The sequence below is a fragment of the Mesoplodon bidens genome (genome assembly GCF_964165515.1).
Source record: "Mesoplodon bidens genome assembly, contig: HAP1_SCAFFOLD_103, whole genome shotgun sequence".
NCBI classification, from domain to species: domain Eukaryota; kingdom Metazoa; phylum Chordata; class Mammalia; order Artiodactyla; family Ziphiidae; genus Mesoplodon; species Mesoplodon bidens.
The window spans coordinates 657,881-676,311 of record NW_027672700.1 but is presented as its reverse complement, the minus strand read 5'-3'; the positions used below and the strand labels follow the sequence as shown (position 1 = coordinate 676,311).

The window sequence follows — 18,431 nt, the reverse complement described above, 5'->3', positions numbered from 1 at the left end:
AAGACGGAGCTGACGAGGCAGGATCAACCGATGGCAAAGTTCTGAACCCGAAGCCATCTAAGCTGGCAAAGAGAATCGCCAACTCCGCTGGTTACGTGGGTGACCGGTTCAAGTGTGTCGCTACCGGACTGTACGCAGACTCCCGTCAGCTCGGCCGGGAGCAGCGGGCATTGCAGGTGAGCCCCCCCACACACCCGAATTTCAGGAGCTTGACCAGTTGTCAGGTTTTTTTAATGTGTGAAGAGGAGGGGGCCGGGGGTATGATAGGGCAGGACACCGGGCTGATTTGGTTAATGAAGCTTAGGATAATTTAAATGTTTGAAATGTGTCCAGTAAGGGGACGTAAGTGGATACTTTAAGTTATTCTGTAGATTTTAAGCGAACTCCACTCGAATGCTGATAACGGAAGTTTCAATTATTGCGAAGGATGTCTAAAAGACTGCATGACATTTACCTATCAGTCGCTTTGATTTCTCTGCCGTTACTGTACGTTAACAAATATACCTAAAAGCGCTGCTTAGGATGCCTTACGTGATACTTGGTGGAGGTGTGTAGCGGCCGCATGTCTGTGAGATTCGTGCAATTTTTTTTCCACCCAAAAAACAAACAAACAAACAAAACAAAAACACAAACCTTGCTTAAAGGGATAGAGTATGTATTTAACTTGCTAGTGAATGATAGATGTTGTATAGGAATTTCCTTAAGATATTTTACTTTTAATTAGAAGACAAATAAAGCCAAATTGTTTTGCAATGTTAAGAAAAAAATTGGTTTATGCTTATAAAAATGGATGAAGTTATCTAAATGATCCATTGAGTGCCCATTTTAATTACATAGATGGAAGGATTACAAGAGGACAGTATTTTATGTCTACCCGCTGCTTACTGTGAGGTCAGTTCTTCAAATTTTTATTACTAGAATCTTCCATAAACCTTTTGAGTTAAATTTCATTTCCAAATATACAAAGGGAAGTTTGTGGGCCATGGTCGTCTTTATTCACTGTGCATTTGTTTTCTTTTCTGTTGTGTTTTTGTTTCGCTTTCTTTGTGTCGTGTTTTTGTTTTGTTTTATTTACCTTCGAAAGAGAATGTCTGTCTGTATGCCACAGTGTATGTATGGCTATATATACACACCACATATATCTCTACATACGTATGGCTTTACGAATAAAGAGTGTGTGACTAGTTACACATAGACACTCTTACGTTTTTATCGTTCAATTTTAAAATATCTCAGTTGTATCATAAATTGTGGTTGGTTTTGGGCAAACTTTTCTTTGAAGATACCTTCCTTTAAGGTAAGGGCAGTGAAATAGCTTTGGTGGTAAGGTGTGTCTTTTTTCCATCTCCGTTCTCTTTGTAGCGTGCAGTGATGCGCTTCTCAGAGTTGGAGATGAAAGAGCGAGAAGGTGGCCACCCCACGACCAAAGACTCCGAGGTGCGCAAATTCAGCCCCGCTGACTGGGAAAGGCTGAAAGGAAGTCAGGACAAAAAGCCAAAGTCGGTCGCCCCGCAGGAGGCCATTGCCAACCAGAACGACAGTGAGAGATGTAAGTGAACCCAGGCGGCTCGCGTGTGGTACCACGTCGGTGGGAACGGGGCGGTTCCGCTCCCAGTGCCGAGGGAGGTGAGAGGAAACAGTACGCTTCCGACGGCCCAGCGTCTGGGTGCTGGCTGTTCGGAGAACGGGCTGCTCTGGCCACCCTTCCCAGCTGTGGATTGCAAGGCTGGTTGTCCTTTTGAGCGTTGCGGCATCCAGGAGTGAAGCACCTATGAAATGCTGTTTCCTGGCACGCGTCTCCTTTTTCCGGAGCAATGCTAGTCCTGTAGTTAGTAATAGTCTGATACAGTAGAGCAGAGGAATGGCAGTGCAGGACCTCCAGCGTAGCAGGTATGTGTTCTGTTGTGTAGCAGGTACGGACACGGGTTTTTGGTAGCAGTGGAATGGCACTTGCAGCCAGAGCCAGACCCTCCAGAGTGACAGTCTCCTGTGGGAGGGAGTGGAGAGTACTCGGATTCTCCCTCCAGAGGCAGAGGTTTCGTTCAAGTGCGATGAGGGCTGATGAAGGCCCCAGAGAGATGAGCATCATTGTGTTCTGTGGAGGCTCGTTTGCAGTCATGAGGAGCTGACACCACGCTCCCAGGCCGTGGGATCAGCGAGGCCGTTCTTCCCACCAGACGGGTGTGTTCTGTTCTGGAGGCCGAACTGGAGAGAAAGCTCGTGTTGGCCTCGAGTCACACTCTGCGGTCCCATCGGCTGCTCCCCCACTGGGGTTGACTTCGGGCTTGGCCCTCGAGACTTCCTGGGCGAATGAGATGCGTTGGCAGCAAGTGGAGGTCTTTCTCCCGCTTTCTTCAGTGTGCGTGCTTGTGGCCTGTGGCCTGCAGCCTGCTCCGGACCCCAGAAACCTCACCGGTGATGGTGAGTGAGGGCACCTCGGTGAACGTCGAGGACAGGGTGGGCATGAAATCCTCCTGAGACGGGACAGTCGGGGGTGGTGGGCACGTTTGGGAGGCCCAGGCCCTTGGACCCGGTCGTAGGGTCGGCGTTGGCCCGCACGCTTAGGTCGTGGGTGCCTGATGCAGTTCGGGAGAATTGTGGTCAGCAGCAGCGTGTGCTTCTCTCTGCTGCTTGGAGCACTGCCCTCCCCCAGCTCATCTTTGGGGTCAGACAAAGGCCTGTGGCCACGGTTCTGGGTAAGCCACACTGGGACTGGTCTGTCCCACGTGGCTCCCGTAGAAGGGGATTTCTGGGGCTAGTCAGTGGTGGCCTTACCCGAGGGATGGGGCTCTTGATGTGCCTGGAGTAGACGATTCCGAGCTCCTCCCCCTCGGGATTGGAATGAAAAACGGAGGGTCCAGGCCACCCTGGAGTGAAGCAGTAAGAAGGCCTCCCTCCTTGCCTGTGCTCACAGCTGACACGCAGCCCTTACCCTCCTGAGTGGCCTCATAACTCAGCTCCTGGGGAAGTTTCTCCGAGAGATGTGACAAAAGTGGGCAAGGCCAGGTTCACGGGGCTGCACTTTTCTGAGGATGGGATCTGCCTCTTCTGGGTGGACGGTGAGGGAGGCTGGAGGAAGGGAGCGGGCAGTTAACCGGCCTCGAGTCTTCTCGCCCTTTTCTCCAGCAACGTGGCCAAACCCAGGGTGGCCGCTGCCCTTCACGTCTCAGTGGCCTCACCCGCCCTTCTTCCCAGAGACGTTTGTGTGCGTCCTTCCCAGTCTTTCCTGCTGAGCGTGGAGACGAGAACTCGGTGTGGCTGATGGGGAGCAGGGCCTGAGCCCCAGATGATTCCGAAAGCCCCCTCCCCCCACCGCCTGCCTTCAATCTCAGACCGACCGACGGGTCTCTTCCTGGAGCACCCGGGACATGGCCCAGTGAGCCATGAATGGCCACCATGGGAGGGCAGGAGAAGGGTTGGGGAAGGTGAGGGGCTCCGTTTGAAAGGTTGGGGCAACGGAGGTGGGTTCCCCACCCACCCTCTATCTTGTAGAGACGTGGGGTTTGTAAATAGCGGGTCAGGAAAGGTCACCTGAAGGGGCCACTGTTCTTACTGCGGCCTCCACGTCCAAGGCCCAGCAGGTGTTCACTCCATTCAGCTGGATATGAATGGGCCTTCTTGTTCTTGGGCCATCATGTCTTGAGCTGATATGGGCTCAGGTCCTTCTCATGGGTGTAGGTGTGGCCGAGAGCCGAGCTGTGAGCACATGGGAGCTGGGGCGGGGATTTGGGGCGGGCAGGGGTCACAGAGAGGGTCCAGGATGCCTTCAAGATGCCTTCCCCCTTCTGAGGCAGCCCCTACCCATGGAGGGCCCAGGAGCTTCCAAGGTGGTGGGTGCTGTTTGCGTGGCCCTGGTTGTCCTGGTGCGGGTGCATCTTGTTGCTAGGGGCTTGTTTAAAAAAAGGAATTAACTTGAAAACACAGTGGCCGAGATACTCATTTATTCTTTATGATCACATGGGTGGCTGAGTGAAATTTTTATTTTGGAAGTTCACCAAATGAGTTGGGAGGTTCCTCAGACTTGGAAGTTCATCACTAGGAACCCTCAGTGGCATTTGAAGATGGGGCGGGGCAAGGAGGCACTGGTCCCTTCCTTCTCAAACTTGGAGTAACCATCTCCCTTGCCAACCACTTGGCTGGGACAGGCCTAGGACTTGCTCAGTGGCAGTGCCCGGCCAGGAGCTGGAGGAAGCCTCAGTCGAGGGGCTTCATGAAACTTCTTTGCTCAGGGAACTTCTCTTCCAGCTGAGCACTTGCACGTTTGTAAACTACTTTGGAACAGAGATCCCCTGCACTCCTTGTGTAGCGGGTGTAACTTTGAACAAGGTTAGCCCTGACTGGAGGTGCTATTATAGTTAAGCTACAGAGAAGGGGATTTTAATCCTGGGGAGCCTTCCAGCAGGTCAGAACCCTCTCACCTTGTTTAGGCCTCACTGGGCATGGCTCAACAGTGGTGAGGGTGCTTTGCTGCCACAGTGACTTGTAAATGTTGCTGTGGTGATGCTTCTGTGAGGTGATGCTATGGTACAATCATAATGAATTTGGGATATATGTGCTGTGAGTCATAGGACCATGCTGCAGGGACCACGTTCACATCTTGCTTAGACTGGGTGACCAAGGGCACGTGGCTTCCCACTTTTAGAAGGGCCAAAAGTAGCAATGATGGCAAAGCCTGATGGTTAGGATCCCCGTGTATCTATTTATCTCCCCATCTCCTTTGCCCTCAAGGGTAATCCTCCTGTGGGTCATGGTTAGAACAGTCTTTGAGAAGCTCTAAGTGACACGGAGCCTCTACCCTATGGCTGGTGGCCATGGGCATCTTGGGCAGTCGGGGTGGGTGTCCTTCAGGGTTATTACTGGCCTGGGTAAGGTCACACTAGCGTAAGGTCTTGGGGGGCCTTAGCTGAGGGGAATTGAGATCTTTGCCCTAAAAGGCTCCGGGGTTGGGGGAAGGGTAGATGGACCTAGTTTGGAAAAAGAAACTTTCAAATTGGACATGGGGGTTCTTAAGGTAGCCCTTCCATTCCTCCATGGATCCCCTCCCACGGAGCTTTTAGGGAAGGCTGATTGGACCAGATTGGACCAGAGAAGTCCAATGGTGTAACCAGCAGGGCTCACCTCTTAAAATTTCCTACATTTCAGGCCTGAGATTCAGGCTGGTCTGAAAGTCTTGGCATCTTTTGGTTAAAGGGATTTTTCCAGCCTTTCTCTGTGCTGAGCCCGGCCCGTGATTATGAAGCCCACCCTGGAGGGAGGCTAGCAGTAACATTCCCACTTTACAAGTGAAGGGGGCCGAGTTGTAAAGCGGCACCATTCCTGCCCGAGTGTTTAAGAGGGTCACAGAGCAGCCCGAGTGAGAGTTGCAGCACGCCGTCTTCACCGGGCCTGCGGTAGCCTGGGCTGCATCACCCGTAAGCACAGGCCAGGAGTTTGGGGTTTCTCCTGCTGCCATGGCAGGAGACCCTCGCGGTTGGGGTGATTCCACCATTCCGGCAAGAGTAGATGGGGATCTCTCCCACCTTGGGATACCCTTGGAGAAAAGCTAAGTGTGTTCCACCATTGAGAACACAGGTCAGGCTAGCCCAGGCCAGGGTGAGGTTCATCCCCACAACTGGCTGCCATTAAATGCTGGGAATGCCCCCAAGAGAGGCTGATCAGGGGACCAGCCGGCTGGGCAGAAGTGGGAGTGATACTTGAAGTGGTCTAGGGAGAGGAGGAGGAATGCGAGCAGCATGTGAGGGGTGTGTCCATGATTTCATCTAGAAAAACGGGCTGTGGGAGCTTAGCTCAGGTGTTAACAAAATACGAAACTCATACGCCCACCCCCACCCCCGGCCGGTGATGGACACAGGGTCATCTTCGGGGAACTCTTTAACAGCACAGTGATCATTATGGAATTATTTGTGTGTTAGAAACAATGTGACTAGCAAAGCAGTTGAACTGTTTCTTTGGCTAGAGCAAAAGTGAGGAGTGATGTTAGGCTGGGGTGATTGGAGGAAAAGCCCCAAGTGGATGGTAGATTGAGCAGAGGGGGCAGGAGCAACACAGGCGGAGCTGAGGTGTGAGCAGTTCAGCCCTGCCCGCCGCACCCCCACACCCCACCCCCACGAAGGGGGTTGGAGTCTTGTCTTTGAAATGTCCTTAGATGCTTGTTGCCTGGGAAGGAAGGCGTGGAGACGTGCCAGGTGGGTGACTGGTGTCACTGAAGGCCTTCTTCCTAGACAGGAACTAGGAGCAGCCGCTCGATGGCAGTGAAATGCTTTTCCCCCCACGGGTGTGGAAGGAGGACAGACGGACTTGTAGCAATCTGGTTGAGTTCTTTGAAATTGCCCTTGACCCTTGTGTGTGCACCAGGAAGCCTTTCCTTTCCCTTTGCCAGGCTCCTCTTGCCTTGGTCTCCCCAGCTTCCCAGCCTCCCACCATTCTTTCCCTACCCTTTTTCTTCACCCTCGCCCCTGCTGACCCAAGTGAACATTGGTGCTATGTCTGTGTAGATGGCAGTTGGGGGCTATTTGGTCTCTTGATGACATCAGCCTTTTTTGTTGACTAGCAGCTGTTTCCATAGTCATTTGTAGCTCTGCCCTGATTGGTTGGATCTTACTGTGAGGTCACTCACCCCCCCTTTAAAAGTAAGCCACCTTGGAGAGTTAAGCAGTTAGGGAGTGATCTCACATGCCTATAGACGGATGGTGTAGATGCCTCACCTTGACCCTTGAAGGATGGATTGTGAGTGGGCTACTCGCCTCATTTTCTGCTTTCTTTGCTGGTTGTGTTCAGCTGTCCTTCCTTTGGGATGTCTTTCTGAGGGTTTTGTGCTTCCGGCGTGTGATGCCCCTGGTCTCCAAAGGGGGGTGGTCTGTTGGTAGCAGATTGCCTTGGGCATGGGGGTCCTGCCTGCTCCTGGTTACCTTTGTTCCCTCTTTCCGGGTTGTCTCCCCTCCCCTAGGGGAGTGTTATGATGGAAGCAAACCTGACCCCTTCGAAGCCCCAGAAGACAGTGATCTTCCTGAGGACATGGACACGGAGCCCCCCAGAGAGTCCCCCGCCGACCAGGCGGCCCCGGACGCGTCACGCAGCCCCACCCTCCGGCTGAACAGAAAGCGCAAGGTGTCTGGCAATAGGAACCACACTGAGACCACTGTGCTCCCCGAGGACTCTGCTGAAAGCCAAGCGGAAACGGGTCTGCAAAGGTGAGCTCGATGTCGCTTCAGGCCCGCAGGGCACCCTTCGGAAGTCCTGGAGCGGAGCAGTGGAAAGTTCCAGTCCCACCCTGGAGCCCTGGGGGGAGCCACTCACACCTTCCCACCCCCCACCCCCCCAAAGCGAGGTGCCGGGGCTGGAGCCCAAAGGTGGCCAAAGGCAAATAGGCCCCCTCCCGAGACTTGGTGACAAGTTCCAGCCAACACAGTGACCACACCCCTCCCCTCCCCCACCCCTGTTAGTGATGTGTAAGACAGTTTGTTCGCCCCCCCGCCTCGCCCTGGGGGGCTTCTTCTTTAATTTGTAGTTATTTCTCCATTAGCTGACTGGCCTGAGAGGGAAATGACAAACAGTTCCTCTAACCACTTAGAAGAGCCACATTATAGTGAGCTGACCAACCTGAGGTGTGCATTGAATTAACAGGGCTCCATCCCAGAAAGCAGCGCCGCTTGCTGCACCTTAGAGAACGTTGGGAGCAGAGAGCAAACCTGGCCGGCAGGGCAGGAAGGAAGTGACCCAGGCGGTTCAGCCTGCGGTCACCCCCCAGGGCAATAGCATCTCCGAAGAGAAACCTGGCAGGAAAAGGGCAGAGGCCAAAAGCAACAGCAGCTGGTTGGAGGAGTCCCTTAAATGCAGTGACAATGAACAAGGTACGCACGGGGCGGGGGGCGCTCCTGGAGGTTGGATCACCCGCCCTCTGTGGGAAACGGCCCTGGAGGGGACCTGAGCACCATCCAAGTTGACAAGAGTAGCGTGTGGCGAGCGGGGAGTTTTCTTCATGAGGTCCTTTCAGCCTGCACACTTCCTTATGGAATGGACAGTGAGGCGGGAGCTCGATTTCCTGGGCTGCTCCTCGTCACCCAGCCCGCGGCTGGGCAGGAAGGGAAGTCTTGGGTGACCCCGGGCGCTTGTCAGTGCCCTCATTCCAGCCTCAGGCTGTCCGCAGTCGCCCTGTCCCGAGCACCCAGGCCCCCCACGGGTGGGGCCGGGAGCGCACGAAGGGCTGGCTTCTGCCCTCTCTTGCGGCCCTTTGAAGCGACTTGCCATTTGGCGTTTCGTGGGTTAGCCTATTTGCCGGTTGAATGTGGGATTATTAAAATATTAGTGCTTTGAAAACATAATTGGTATATCTTTAAAAACTGAAGCTGCTCCAACGATCAGTGCTAACAATGGGCTTTTCTTTCCTCACCGGCTACAACTGTGTAACGCCCGCTTCTTCTCCCCTGACAGATGTGCTGTGCATGGACGAAGAAATGGATCGGCAGCCTTCGCCCCTGCCGCAGCAATACACCGACAACAGCGAGAAACCATCCGGGAAGCGACCGTGCAAAACCAAGCATTTGATCCCTCAGGAGCCCAGGCGGGGCTTGCCGCTGCCAGGGGACTCCTAGGTGGACAATGCGGATGGCAAGGTACCTCTTGCCCCTGGCTCTCCCCCGCCCCCCGGGCCCATGCAGGCACATCCCGCCTGCCTACTTCTCTGCTTCTGGGGTCAAAGCTTTCCTTTTCCTGAACCCCTCCCCCCAAAACGTCCCTGCCCCTTCCTAGGGGACGTGTCTCCTGGGTGGCGGTGAAGTTTCCAGCGAGTAAAAATGCAACCCCTTCCTCGCGCCCCGCCTCCCCCAGACAGAGAGGAGGAAAAGTGCTTTCCTCCACTCAGGTTTGTAACTCAGGGAGGAGGCGAACCAGCCGGGTGGAGGAAGGACAGCCTGAAATGTGTGCGCTGCCTGGTTTCGTGATAGGTGACCGTCCGGAGATTTTGAAAGCGGCCTGAGCCCAGTTCCGACTATGATCCTTCGCCGGCCAAGCAGGACCAGAAGCCCTTGGACTGTTTGCAGCAATTGTTACCAGCTTCCCAGGCCTCGCAGCTGACATGGTCAAGCTCCCCTCCAGAGACCACCCAGTCCCGCCCGATGCCACCGGAAGCGCGGAGACTTATTGTCAATAAGAACGCGGGCGAGACCCTCCTACAGCAGGCCTCCCGGCTTGACTATGAGGTGAGCATCCTTGTGGGTGCCCCGGATCAGGATCCGCCGCCTGCTGCTCCTTGGGTGGGGGACACACTGGCTGGGGATGGGGGGCGGGTCTCAGAGCCCAGCCCCCTCCACGTGGCGGGCTGGGCTGGGTGTTCCAGCAGGGTGTTTGCGTTGGCTCCCGCTCACACTGCGGGCTCTTTGGTGGCTTGTTCAGTCGTGGTGTGAAAAGAAAGGCAGGCCTCTCTGATGTTCCGTTCCCGTTCAGGCAGGTAGGCTGCTTCGGCCAGTCTGGCTCACTTATCTCTGATATAAAATCTGACCTAACCCAGGGCTTGGCGACCAGGGGAATTTTAATGAGCCCTTTTGGATTCTGAATAGCAAGAAGGAGAGTAGTTATTAGCTCTACTAACTTGTGCTGTTTGGGGCAGAGTGATGCCCCTGTGGGGTAGCGGGTGGGAAGTGTCTGTGCAGAGTAGGGGTGGGAGTGGGGCAGACCTGAGCAGTCTCTTTCTGAGAGGGCACGGGAGCCGAGGGCTGATGGGCGGGGAGCAGGGGTTGAGCCTTGCACAAAACTCCCTGTCCACACTGCTGTATCCCAACCCAGCACGGCTGATGACAGTGATAGCCTCTATTGCTAGAGCAACATAGAAAGATAGCTGATATCTGCCTAAGCCCCTGTGATCTGTAGTAACTCCTTTCACCCTGTTAACATCTTCACTTGGGAGTAACGCGTACTAGCCCACTCTCGGATGAGGAAACTGAGCCTCAGAGGGGTTAGCTGATACCCGTACAGGTAGCAATCCAGCAGTGCTCCAGAGCCCACCACGCTCCTCAGCAAGACTGGCTCACACTGGAATTGCCCTTTTGACAGTTCAAAACCTCTGTGAGACAGATGACTCTCTCTGCCCTGTGCAGTTCCCCCACCATACTTGTCAGTAGCAATTGTGATGTAATAGCCCACAGGGCAAAGGCATTTTTCTGTGCTGGCATCAGCCCTCTGGGAGTTGAATGGTGACAGTAAAACGCGGTGCAGCAGGCTGAGCGTGGAGGTGTGGCTGAGCACTGGGGTGGCAGGACCCAGGCTGGCCCGGAGCCCTGGCGCCCACACCCTCAGCCAGCTCTGTGCCCCTGTCCCCCGTCTCCCGTCGTGTCCCCCCACCCCGGTCCATAGTGCCGTGAGCCCTTGGAAGTGTGCCTGCCTTGGCCCTAAGGCATGCCTGTGGGTGGGTAGTTGGAAGCACTAGGGCTATGCTTAGTTTGGGGTGTTTTGTTGTTGTTGTTGTGGGTTGAATGTGCTGTTGTTTATATCTGCACGTCTCTTGGAGACCTCTCCATTAGCTAGAGAGCACTTTGTGGTAGTTAGCGCAGTTACTTGCAGGTGAAGTCCAAGGAGCACCCAGTTGGTTTCCCAAGAGCTGAGAACGGGCGCCTAGGAGGACAGAGCAGATGTTGCACATAGTGTGGAGCTAGACCCCCCGTGGTTGAGAAGATAGTCTCCTTGCTTCCAGCAAACGCTGGAGGTGCGGGGGAGACCCCTAACCCCAACTTTTGGGTTAGGGTTGAGAAAGTAGACTCCCGCTACCAGCAAATGCTGGAGATGGGGGGGCGGGGTGCTGCTGCACCCGCCGTGGAGGGCGGGGCTCCGAGCCCCACCTGTGAGCTTGGCATCATTTCCAGCAGCCTCCCTTTGGGACCAGAGACGTCAAAAGACCCTCGTTGGTCCTCTAAGACAGTTTCCATTTTGGTTTGGTGGCTCTGAGGCCTGGACCAAGGGGCACTTGATCCATCCTTTTTTAGGCTACCTGGCCTTTGATTGCACAGGAAGCCTTGGGAATGTTTAAGGTCGGATTTGTTTTTTTCTTCAAATGTAAATTTCAATATGTAGATTCCACAGATCACCAGTGTTGATGCTGAACATTGTGACAAGTAGATGAACGCTTTCAACTTTGAATCCAAGTTTCTGGGATTTCTCTGGGCAGAATTTTAAATGTTGGGATGATGGCCCAGTTGGGAGATGTGGCAGCTTCAACCTTTTCAAATTGAAGGACAGTTTGCTTAAGCAGATAAGCGTGTGGTTTGGGAGGGTTTTCCTGAAGTTTTGTCTTCAGCATTCTTGGTTATTTTCTTCTGCTTAGCCAAAGATACCATGTGCAGTATAAAGGCTGTCTGAGCTTTATGTCATGATAATGTGGTTCTGGAAGTTTAGAAACACACTCTGGCTTCAGATCCGCGTTAAATAGATCACTTGTGTGGCCAAAGACCTCAAACCTTTCCCTCCTGGGAAAAAGGCTTCTATTTCTTAGGCTAAAACGCCAGTGTGCAACCACATGCTTGTGCCTTTAGCGGTGATGGTTAAATTTTCTATGAATTGAATGTCATGTTTTTTAAAAAGTTAATGAGGCATTTAATTAACTCACAACGTCGGGCTTATGGCCTTTATGGTTACATTTTCCGGGTAATGGCATTCGGCTTATAGCTGCTGAACAGAGAGCTGTCCGACAAAAGCAGTTTGACTTTGCTCGGGAATGGCTGGGCTGCCCTTCAGACACTCCCGTTTATTTCTAGCGGAGAAAATAGACCAAGGAATGTGTTGCGTCGACAGACTCGCCCCGCTTCTTCACCTTTCAGTTAGAGAAAGTGTTGGTGGCGATGGTTGCCATCCATTTAGAGGCCATCACCCTCCTAGCTAGGAGAGTGTAGTTAGCCCACTTGACCCCCAACAGAGAAGGCCTGTGGGATGCTCGTCACAGCTGGATTGCATCCCTCTAACTGGGGCCCTCTGGGGCCTTTTGAATCTTCCCAGCTGACCAGGTACCAAAGACCTGAGTTATAGGTCTAGTACTTCATGTTGAACTTGGGGTTTAATATCTCTGGGCCTCAGTTTCCAAGTGTTGAATGAGGATAGTACTACCTTCCTTTCCTGCTATCTCCTGGGTTCCTGTGGGTGACAGAAGACGTCCTCATCTGGGGAAATGAGAAGCACTGTGTAAATAGTGGGATCAACGTGGTTGAGTTAGGACAGCCCGTGGCAAAAAGTCTGACCTGGCCGTGGGGCTACTGCTGCCTTTGCTGCCATCTTCCAGGAGAAGAGAGTTGACTTACCCATCAGCTTGGACGGCCTTTCATTTCTAGGTACCCTTGAATCTGCCCTAGTAGTGATGAAGGTTTCCAGGTGAAGGCCATGATTGTCACAGCAAATAAACCCTGGGTTGAGTAAATTGATGTGTGCACAGCAGTTGGTGGCGTTCAGACCTGATCCCAGAGCCACGTGACAGGGCCTCTCCCTGGCTGGGGCACACAACTCATTAGCTTGCAACCGTCCACTCAAGTCTGGCTAGTGAGGGCCTGCTAAAAGAGCAGCAGCTTCATGCGGTATCCTGGATACCAGGGCTCGGGGCAGGTGGCCTGGGAGCCCAGAGGATTGTGGGCTTTCTGGCAGGTTGGGATGTAAACGGAGAAACGCATTCGTGGGCGTGCCTTTTCTCTTCCTCCTCTTGTTTTGGAAGGGAGCTGCTGCAGTGACCTGAAGTAACAGGGCACCGATGGCCAGGTTTACCAGCATGCCCCATTAGGTTCACGTGGTAAGCAAATGGAACATTCTAGTTTGCTCCCAAGTGAGTGGTCACCTTTGATTGGCGTATCCTCCAAAGGGCATAAAAGGTTTTACAGAACCCATCTCGCACTTATGGGCGGCTAGAATGACCCCCGTTTTAGGTTTAACAGATGAGTTACCTGAGAGATGTCACAAGGAGGCCTGTTCTGACCCCATCCCATCCCCCCTTACCCAGCAGACCATGTGTTGGGCCACATGCACGTTCTGCCTACTCCCAGCTCTCAGAACCTGACAGCTCTCTGCTGGGCACGACTTACCCAGTATAAACAGTATAACGTGTTTTCTGGTGGCAAATGCTTTCGATGTGTCTGAAAACTTTCTTAAGGTAATAAAACATTGAATAAGTTCCTGCTCTGCTTACTGGGAGTGGTTCATATTAATATTTTAACAAGCCAAAGAAATAAGGTTAATAACAGTGATTCTAATGCACAGTGTTGACACAGAACATCTCCGGGGGCGGGGGTGAACATTTTATTTGATTCTTGAAATGTGGAGGTTGCAGCCTGTGGTGTATCAGGTTTCTGTCATTAACTTGGGGCAGAATCAGTCTAAAATTTTCATATTTACTCGAGAGGGTGGAGTGAGGCAAAATAGAGGGTGGGGTTATTGGAGGCATTTTGTGTCATTCCTCGAGAATGGAGGGAGAGAGCTTCTCTTTAACTCTACTTAACATACAGACAAGAGCATCTGAGGCCCAGGTTCTGATTTGGGGTCTTAACAGGGGGCGCGAGGATGTAGCTGACCTAGGTGTCCCTGCTTCTCTAAGCTGGGGAATGTTCTCTGGCTGATTGAAGCTCTCTTTAAGTGTTGGTCATCCATACTTTTATCTAAACTTGTGTTATCGTCCACTGCCACTGACTGAACAGACCCATCAAGTGAGAATGGTCTGTGCTTGGCAATGTGTTATCTAAGATGTTAGCAGCCGTGACACCTCTGTACTGGTCACGTCGGCCCCTGGGCTGAGGGCTTTCATCGCTATCCGAATGCGTCCTCTCAGCAGCCCTGTGGAAGCTTGGAGAAGTTCAAGGGTAACTTGCCCATGGCCAGGCCACTGGTGCAGCAGAGCCTTAGACAACACTGTCTGCATCTCCAAGCCCTTCTCACACACTCTCATGCCCCACCAGGATGCCTGCCACCTCCCCGCGCCATGGTGGGCTTTTGGCCCCAAGGATGTATGCACGGCCAAGCTATGGGGATGTCACCCTTACAAGTTTCACTGTATGGTTGTCTGATGGTATCTCCTCTCCTCTCCTCTCCTCTCCCCGTAGGAAGTGGTCTTGTACTGCCTGGAGAACAAGATTTGTGATGTGAACCACCGCGACAACACGGGTTACTGTGCCCTGCACGAGGCTTGTGCAAGAGGTTGGCTCAACATCATATGACACCTCCTTGAATATGGTGCCGATGTCAACTGCAGTGCCCAGGATGGAACCGGGTCAGTGGCGGTCTTGCTCTTGGCGTGGCCCTGCTGGGGCATAGGCAGTGGTTCTCAGGGTGTGCGGGGAACCCCAGAAGGAAAGATGGAGAGTGAGTGCCATGTAAGCACACTGGTGGCGGAGTCCTCTAGAATGGAATCGGACAGATCTTTCTGGCAAATTTACATAGAACTTTAAAACTCTGTGACACTCTTATGGACAGAAGTCCCTGAAAATGTTGAGCCTGCATGAATAATCAGGGGTGTTCTCTTTTAAGACCCTGGACTCTCCACCAGCGTCTGTTGAATCTCAATCTTGAACATATATGTGAGTTGAAAGTTGCAGGAGTACAGACAGGTCCAGTGGCAACTGGCTTGATAGGACCTGCCGTGTCCACCCACATCCCCGGGCCTGACCCCCACTCTGTCCTTGACCTCGGTTTATTGGCCAGAGGCCCAGGTGTGAGTCAGCCCAAGCATCTTCCTGGTTGGACCTGGGATGCCACCACGAGGCAGGGCACTGGGGCTTTCCTGACAGTCATAAAATGAGCAAAACCGTAAGGTATTTGGTGGTTCATGGTTTCCAAATAGCATCCTTTCTGGATGGGACTGCGGACAGTGTTCCTGACCCCAGTGGACACGGACAGGAGGACTCTGTATCCTCCTGAGAACTCGCCCTGCCTGTCGACTGCTTCTGGGCGAGAGGGTTGATCACTCATCTCCAAATTGGTTTCAGGAGAGGTTCCACTTTGCCCCTAGTTTCTTTTACAAACTGCACTTTTTGGGTTTTGTTTGTAATGGTATAACAATGGCTTGTCGTATCTGCTTCCGTGATGCTGGGGTTCTTCCCCCCACCCCGCCGTATGTTACCTTCATACAGTCTGTCACTATTTAAGTTCATTGGAAACGTTTTCATCGTGGCCTGAGTTCCTCCTTGGGCCATGCATTAAGAGAGATTTGCATTGAAGAATGAGGCCTGAGATGGTCCCTTCACCTGTCCCGTAAAGGGTTATGTGTTGAAATAACAGAGTAATTTGTCGCAGCGACCGTACACTCACCTCCTCGGTGAAATAGCGCGCCTATGAGGCTTGGCCGCACACGCTCGATTTTGCCCCGTGTCCTTAGAAGCAAGCGTCGCGTGCACAGGTGTAATCCTCCGCACCTCTCCTAGGCCTCTCCACGATGCTGTCAAGAATGATCATCTCGAAATTGTCCGCTTGCTCCTCTCCTACGGTGGTGATGCTACCCTGGCTACGTACTCAGGTAGAACCATCAAGAAAGTGAACCACAGCGAACTTCTGGAGAAGTTCTTAACAGGTACGGCAGAGGTCAAGACACGGTCTTGTTCAAGCATCTAGACGGTGACTTCACAGCCTTTCACCTGGGTTCCCCCTACCCCCACCCCCCGTTTACTCTAAGTGACCCTTTACTGGGAAAAGCAGCCCAACGTTAGTCTGTCAAAGAAGAGATACATACTTTGAGTTTTGCAAGGTGGGGGGCTGGAAAACTCTTAGCTAGCCAGGCTAGCTTTTGTTTGGCAGGCTGGGGCGGTGAGGCGGGCAGTCCCTCAGGAAGGCGGGTGGACGCGTGGGGAGGTTTCAGTCAGATACCTGGAGGCGTGTGCAGTGGGACTTGTCAGGAGGTGACACCAGCCCCAGCGTGAGATGTTCCCGAACTCCAGCAGCATTTGCCTCTTACCAGCAGGTGTTATCTTGTTTCTTTTTTTCTCTCTCTCTCTCCCCCTCTCTCTGCAGACTGTTTAAATAACCTGCAGGCTCCTGACGACGGTAGCCACGGTTGCTCTTCGGAGTTCTCTGGCAGCTGTGTGTGTGGTGAGCAGCCTTGTTCGTTTCAGCTGGGCTTGTGGGGGTGGGGGTGGGGGTGATGCTGTGAGCAGGACTTGCTTGGGAAAGAATTTTTGCAGGTTCCTTTTTGGCGAACAGCTGGAATCTTGCTCCAGCTTACTGACCTCTCTCTTGTTTGCCGCCCCCCCCCGGTTAGAACCAGATGATGAAAGTGGTTACGATGTTTTAGCAAATCCCCCACGACCGGAGGACCAGGATGACAGCAACGAGGCCTATGGTGACCTATTGGAGTTTGAATTTTCCGAAGACCCCGTTTTGTCGTGTTATAACGTCCAGGTGTCCGTCGCTCAGGGGTGAGCGTGGCCAGCATGTGGTCGAGAGCCAGCCCAGCTGTTCTGTGGGGTGGCAGGAGTTAGAAATCCCCTTCAGCAGATGAGGGTGGCTGGGTTGGGGGGTGAGTGAATCCCTCACCAAGTGTCCACCGACCTCACATAATGCAGTGGAACTTTTCCAGAAAAGTTTGTGGGGTGGGAGGGCTCCCCAGCCAACTGCCCTCATTGGAACACACCCCTAGAGCCCAAAGGACACGGGAGTCAGCGACTGCAATTGCACAGTTTCAGTCAGTAAACTCTTGGGGAAGGGATCCACCCCAAACGGCTACCATAGGGGCCGTCCAAGGCGCGTGAGGTCCACGGGACGATACTGATGTGTACCGTCTTCTCGTATAAGATTAGAGAAAGCCGTATGTGGCACCTGGGATCTTATGTGTCTTCAGATTTGCTTAGATCGAGTCTTGTCCCCACAGTCGGGCCACTGTGCCCCATGACCAACCCTTTGGAGTGAACACATCAGGAGACCTTGCTCTGCTGTGTGTTGACCCCGGTGCTTAAGGAGTAGCATCCTCCTTGGACTCTGAGGCTGGGAACGTGTCTGCCTTTGTGGTGACATTCTATTCGGGATAGAGATGATAAAGCGTGGCAGGGTATCAGGAAGGATTGTACCACCTCCCTTCTCGAAAGAGCCTCACTCCCGGCAGCATTGAGGGGCGGGTTGGAGGTGTGGGAAAGGCAAGGAAAGCCAGGTGACCTCGAGTGTTTCTCATGCTCTCTCCATGAGGGCCGGAGGAGAGGAGAGGTCAAAGAGGTGTTTGCCATCTCCCTTGGGTTGGCATACAGACTGGTTTTCCCCAGTGACTAGAACGGGGTGCACTTACTTGGAGAGGGGTGACCTGAGTTGTGGCCAGAGCCAAGGCAGCACTGGGGTGGCCTGCAACGAGGCTCGTTCAGGGGCGCTGCTCCTGCTTTTGTCTAAGTTGGCTGATCCGCCCTAGGTGGTCTCTTAACACATGCACATGAGTCCAGAGTTCCCCCGCTAGAAGTAGATCTTCCGGGCTTCCCTGGTGGCACAGTGGTTAAGAATCCGCCTGCCAGTTCAGGGGACACAGGTTCGAGCCCTGGTCCGGGAAGATCCCACATGCCACGGAGCAACTAAGCCCGTGCGCCACAGCTACTGAGCCTGCACTCTAGAGCCCGTGAGCCACAACTAGAGAAAGCCCGTGCGCAACAACAGGCCTAACGCAGCCATAAATAAATAAATAAATAAAATTAAAGAAAAAAAGAAGAAGAAGTAGATCTTCTGAGGACAGTGAGAAGTGGGGTGGGGGTGGGGTAATCAAAGTGGAAGTAGCAGGCCCTTTCACCGCCAGGAGACGGGTAGTTCATAGTTGGGAGCGCCTCTAATTTTGCCGGAAACTCAAACCACTGTCCTTTCTCTGGTGTAGGCGTCGTAACTGGCTGTTGCTCTCAGACCTGCTCAAGAAACTGCAAATGTCCTCCTGCATATTCCGCTGCAATTTCCCAAATGTGGAAATTGTCACCATCGCAGAGGCCGGGTTCTGCCGGCAAGTGTCAGCAAGTCTCTTATTCTGTTGCCCCAAAGACCTGGAGTCCTTTAATCCGGAAAGTAAGGAGCTCTTAGATCTGGTGGAGTTCACGAACGAGCTTCAGACTCTCCTGGGCTCATCCGTGGAGTGGATCCTCCCCAGAGACCTGGACTCAGACGACGACTGGTGAGCTCGCCGGGGCCCGCCGTGTACAGTGTTTCATGGTGTTAATCCTTGTGCATATGTGTCCTAATACAACTATTTCTGTAAAGAAAGGACACTATGAGACACGACTCCAGTCAGAAGGACTTCAAAACATGTTTTTTTCTTTTTAAAATTTTAAGTCAGTTTTTATGAAGTTGTTAATAAAGTTTCTTTACTTTTCAGTGTACACATGCTTTGGAATATGTTTGTTTTTACTCGGAACAATTGTTTCTTTTCTTTTTTAAGGAGAAAAAAAAAAGGCAAAGGAGCTCCACACTTTGACTTAATTTCATACAAAGCTCCGACGACAGAGGCCATAACTGTTGAGAGTTGCTTT

At 52.8% G+C, this 18,431-nt stretch overlaps 2 protein-coding genes and 2 long non-coding RNA genes across 4 annotated transcripts in view; 3 read left to right on the top strand and 1 right to left on the bottom strand.

Moving 5' to 3' along the window:
- Window positions 1-4,733, top strand: part of LOC308609809 (interferon regulatory factor 6-like) — a gene marked incomplete at its 3' end in the record, with an annotated part of 14,487 nt that extends 9,754 nt beyond the window's left edge. The window contains exon 6 of the mRNA XM_081259110.1: window positions 4,729-4,733. Within this exon, the coding sequence (XP_081115236.1) occupies window positions 4,729-4,733 (5 nt within the window). The remainder of the gene's footprint in view (window positions 1-4,728) is intronic.
- LOC308609801 overlaps window positions 1-18,431 on the bottom strand; it is a 189,045-nt gene that overhangs the window by 29,525 nt on the left and 141,089 nt on the right. The window lies entirely within an intron of this gene.
- Window positions 150-18,431, top strand: LOC308609791 (BCL-6 corepressor-like). Its single transcript, XM_081259093.1, has 6 exons — window positions 150-176; window positions 1,363-1,549; window positions 6,947-7,190; window positions 8,431-8,612; window positions 16,205-16,361; window positions 17,789-18,431. The coding sequence occupies exons 2-6, from the start codon at window positions 1,372-1,374 to the stop codon at window positions 18,078-18,080; spliced, it is 1,053 nt and encodes a 350-aa protein (XP_081115219.1). The 5' UTR covers window positions 150-176; window positions 1,363-1,371; the 3' UTR covers window positions 18,081-18,431.
- LOC308609803 lies at window positions 8,919-15,456 on the top strand. Its single transcript, XR_014014357.1, has 3 exons — window positions 8,919-9,197; window positions 14,058-14,224; window positions 15,375-15,456. It is a non-coding gene; the product is annotated as an uncharacterized lncRNA (long non-coding RNA).

Excerpts from the sequence above, each read along its gene's own strand:
- LOC308609791 (XM_081259093.1), top strand. The coding sequence starts at position 1,372 with ATGCGCTTCTCAGAGTTGGAGATGAAAGAGCGAGAAGGTGGCCACCCC. Across the intron at positions 7,191-8,430 it reads GCGGAAACGGGTCTGCAAAG|ATGTGCTGTGCATGGACGAA; the intron begins GTGAGCTCGATG and ends CTCCCCTGACAG. Across the intron at positions 8,613-16,204 it reads TGGACAATGCGGATGGCAAG|AACCAGATGATGAAAGTGGT; the intron begins GTACCTCTTGCC and ends CCCCCCGGTTAG.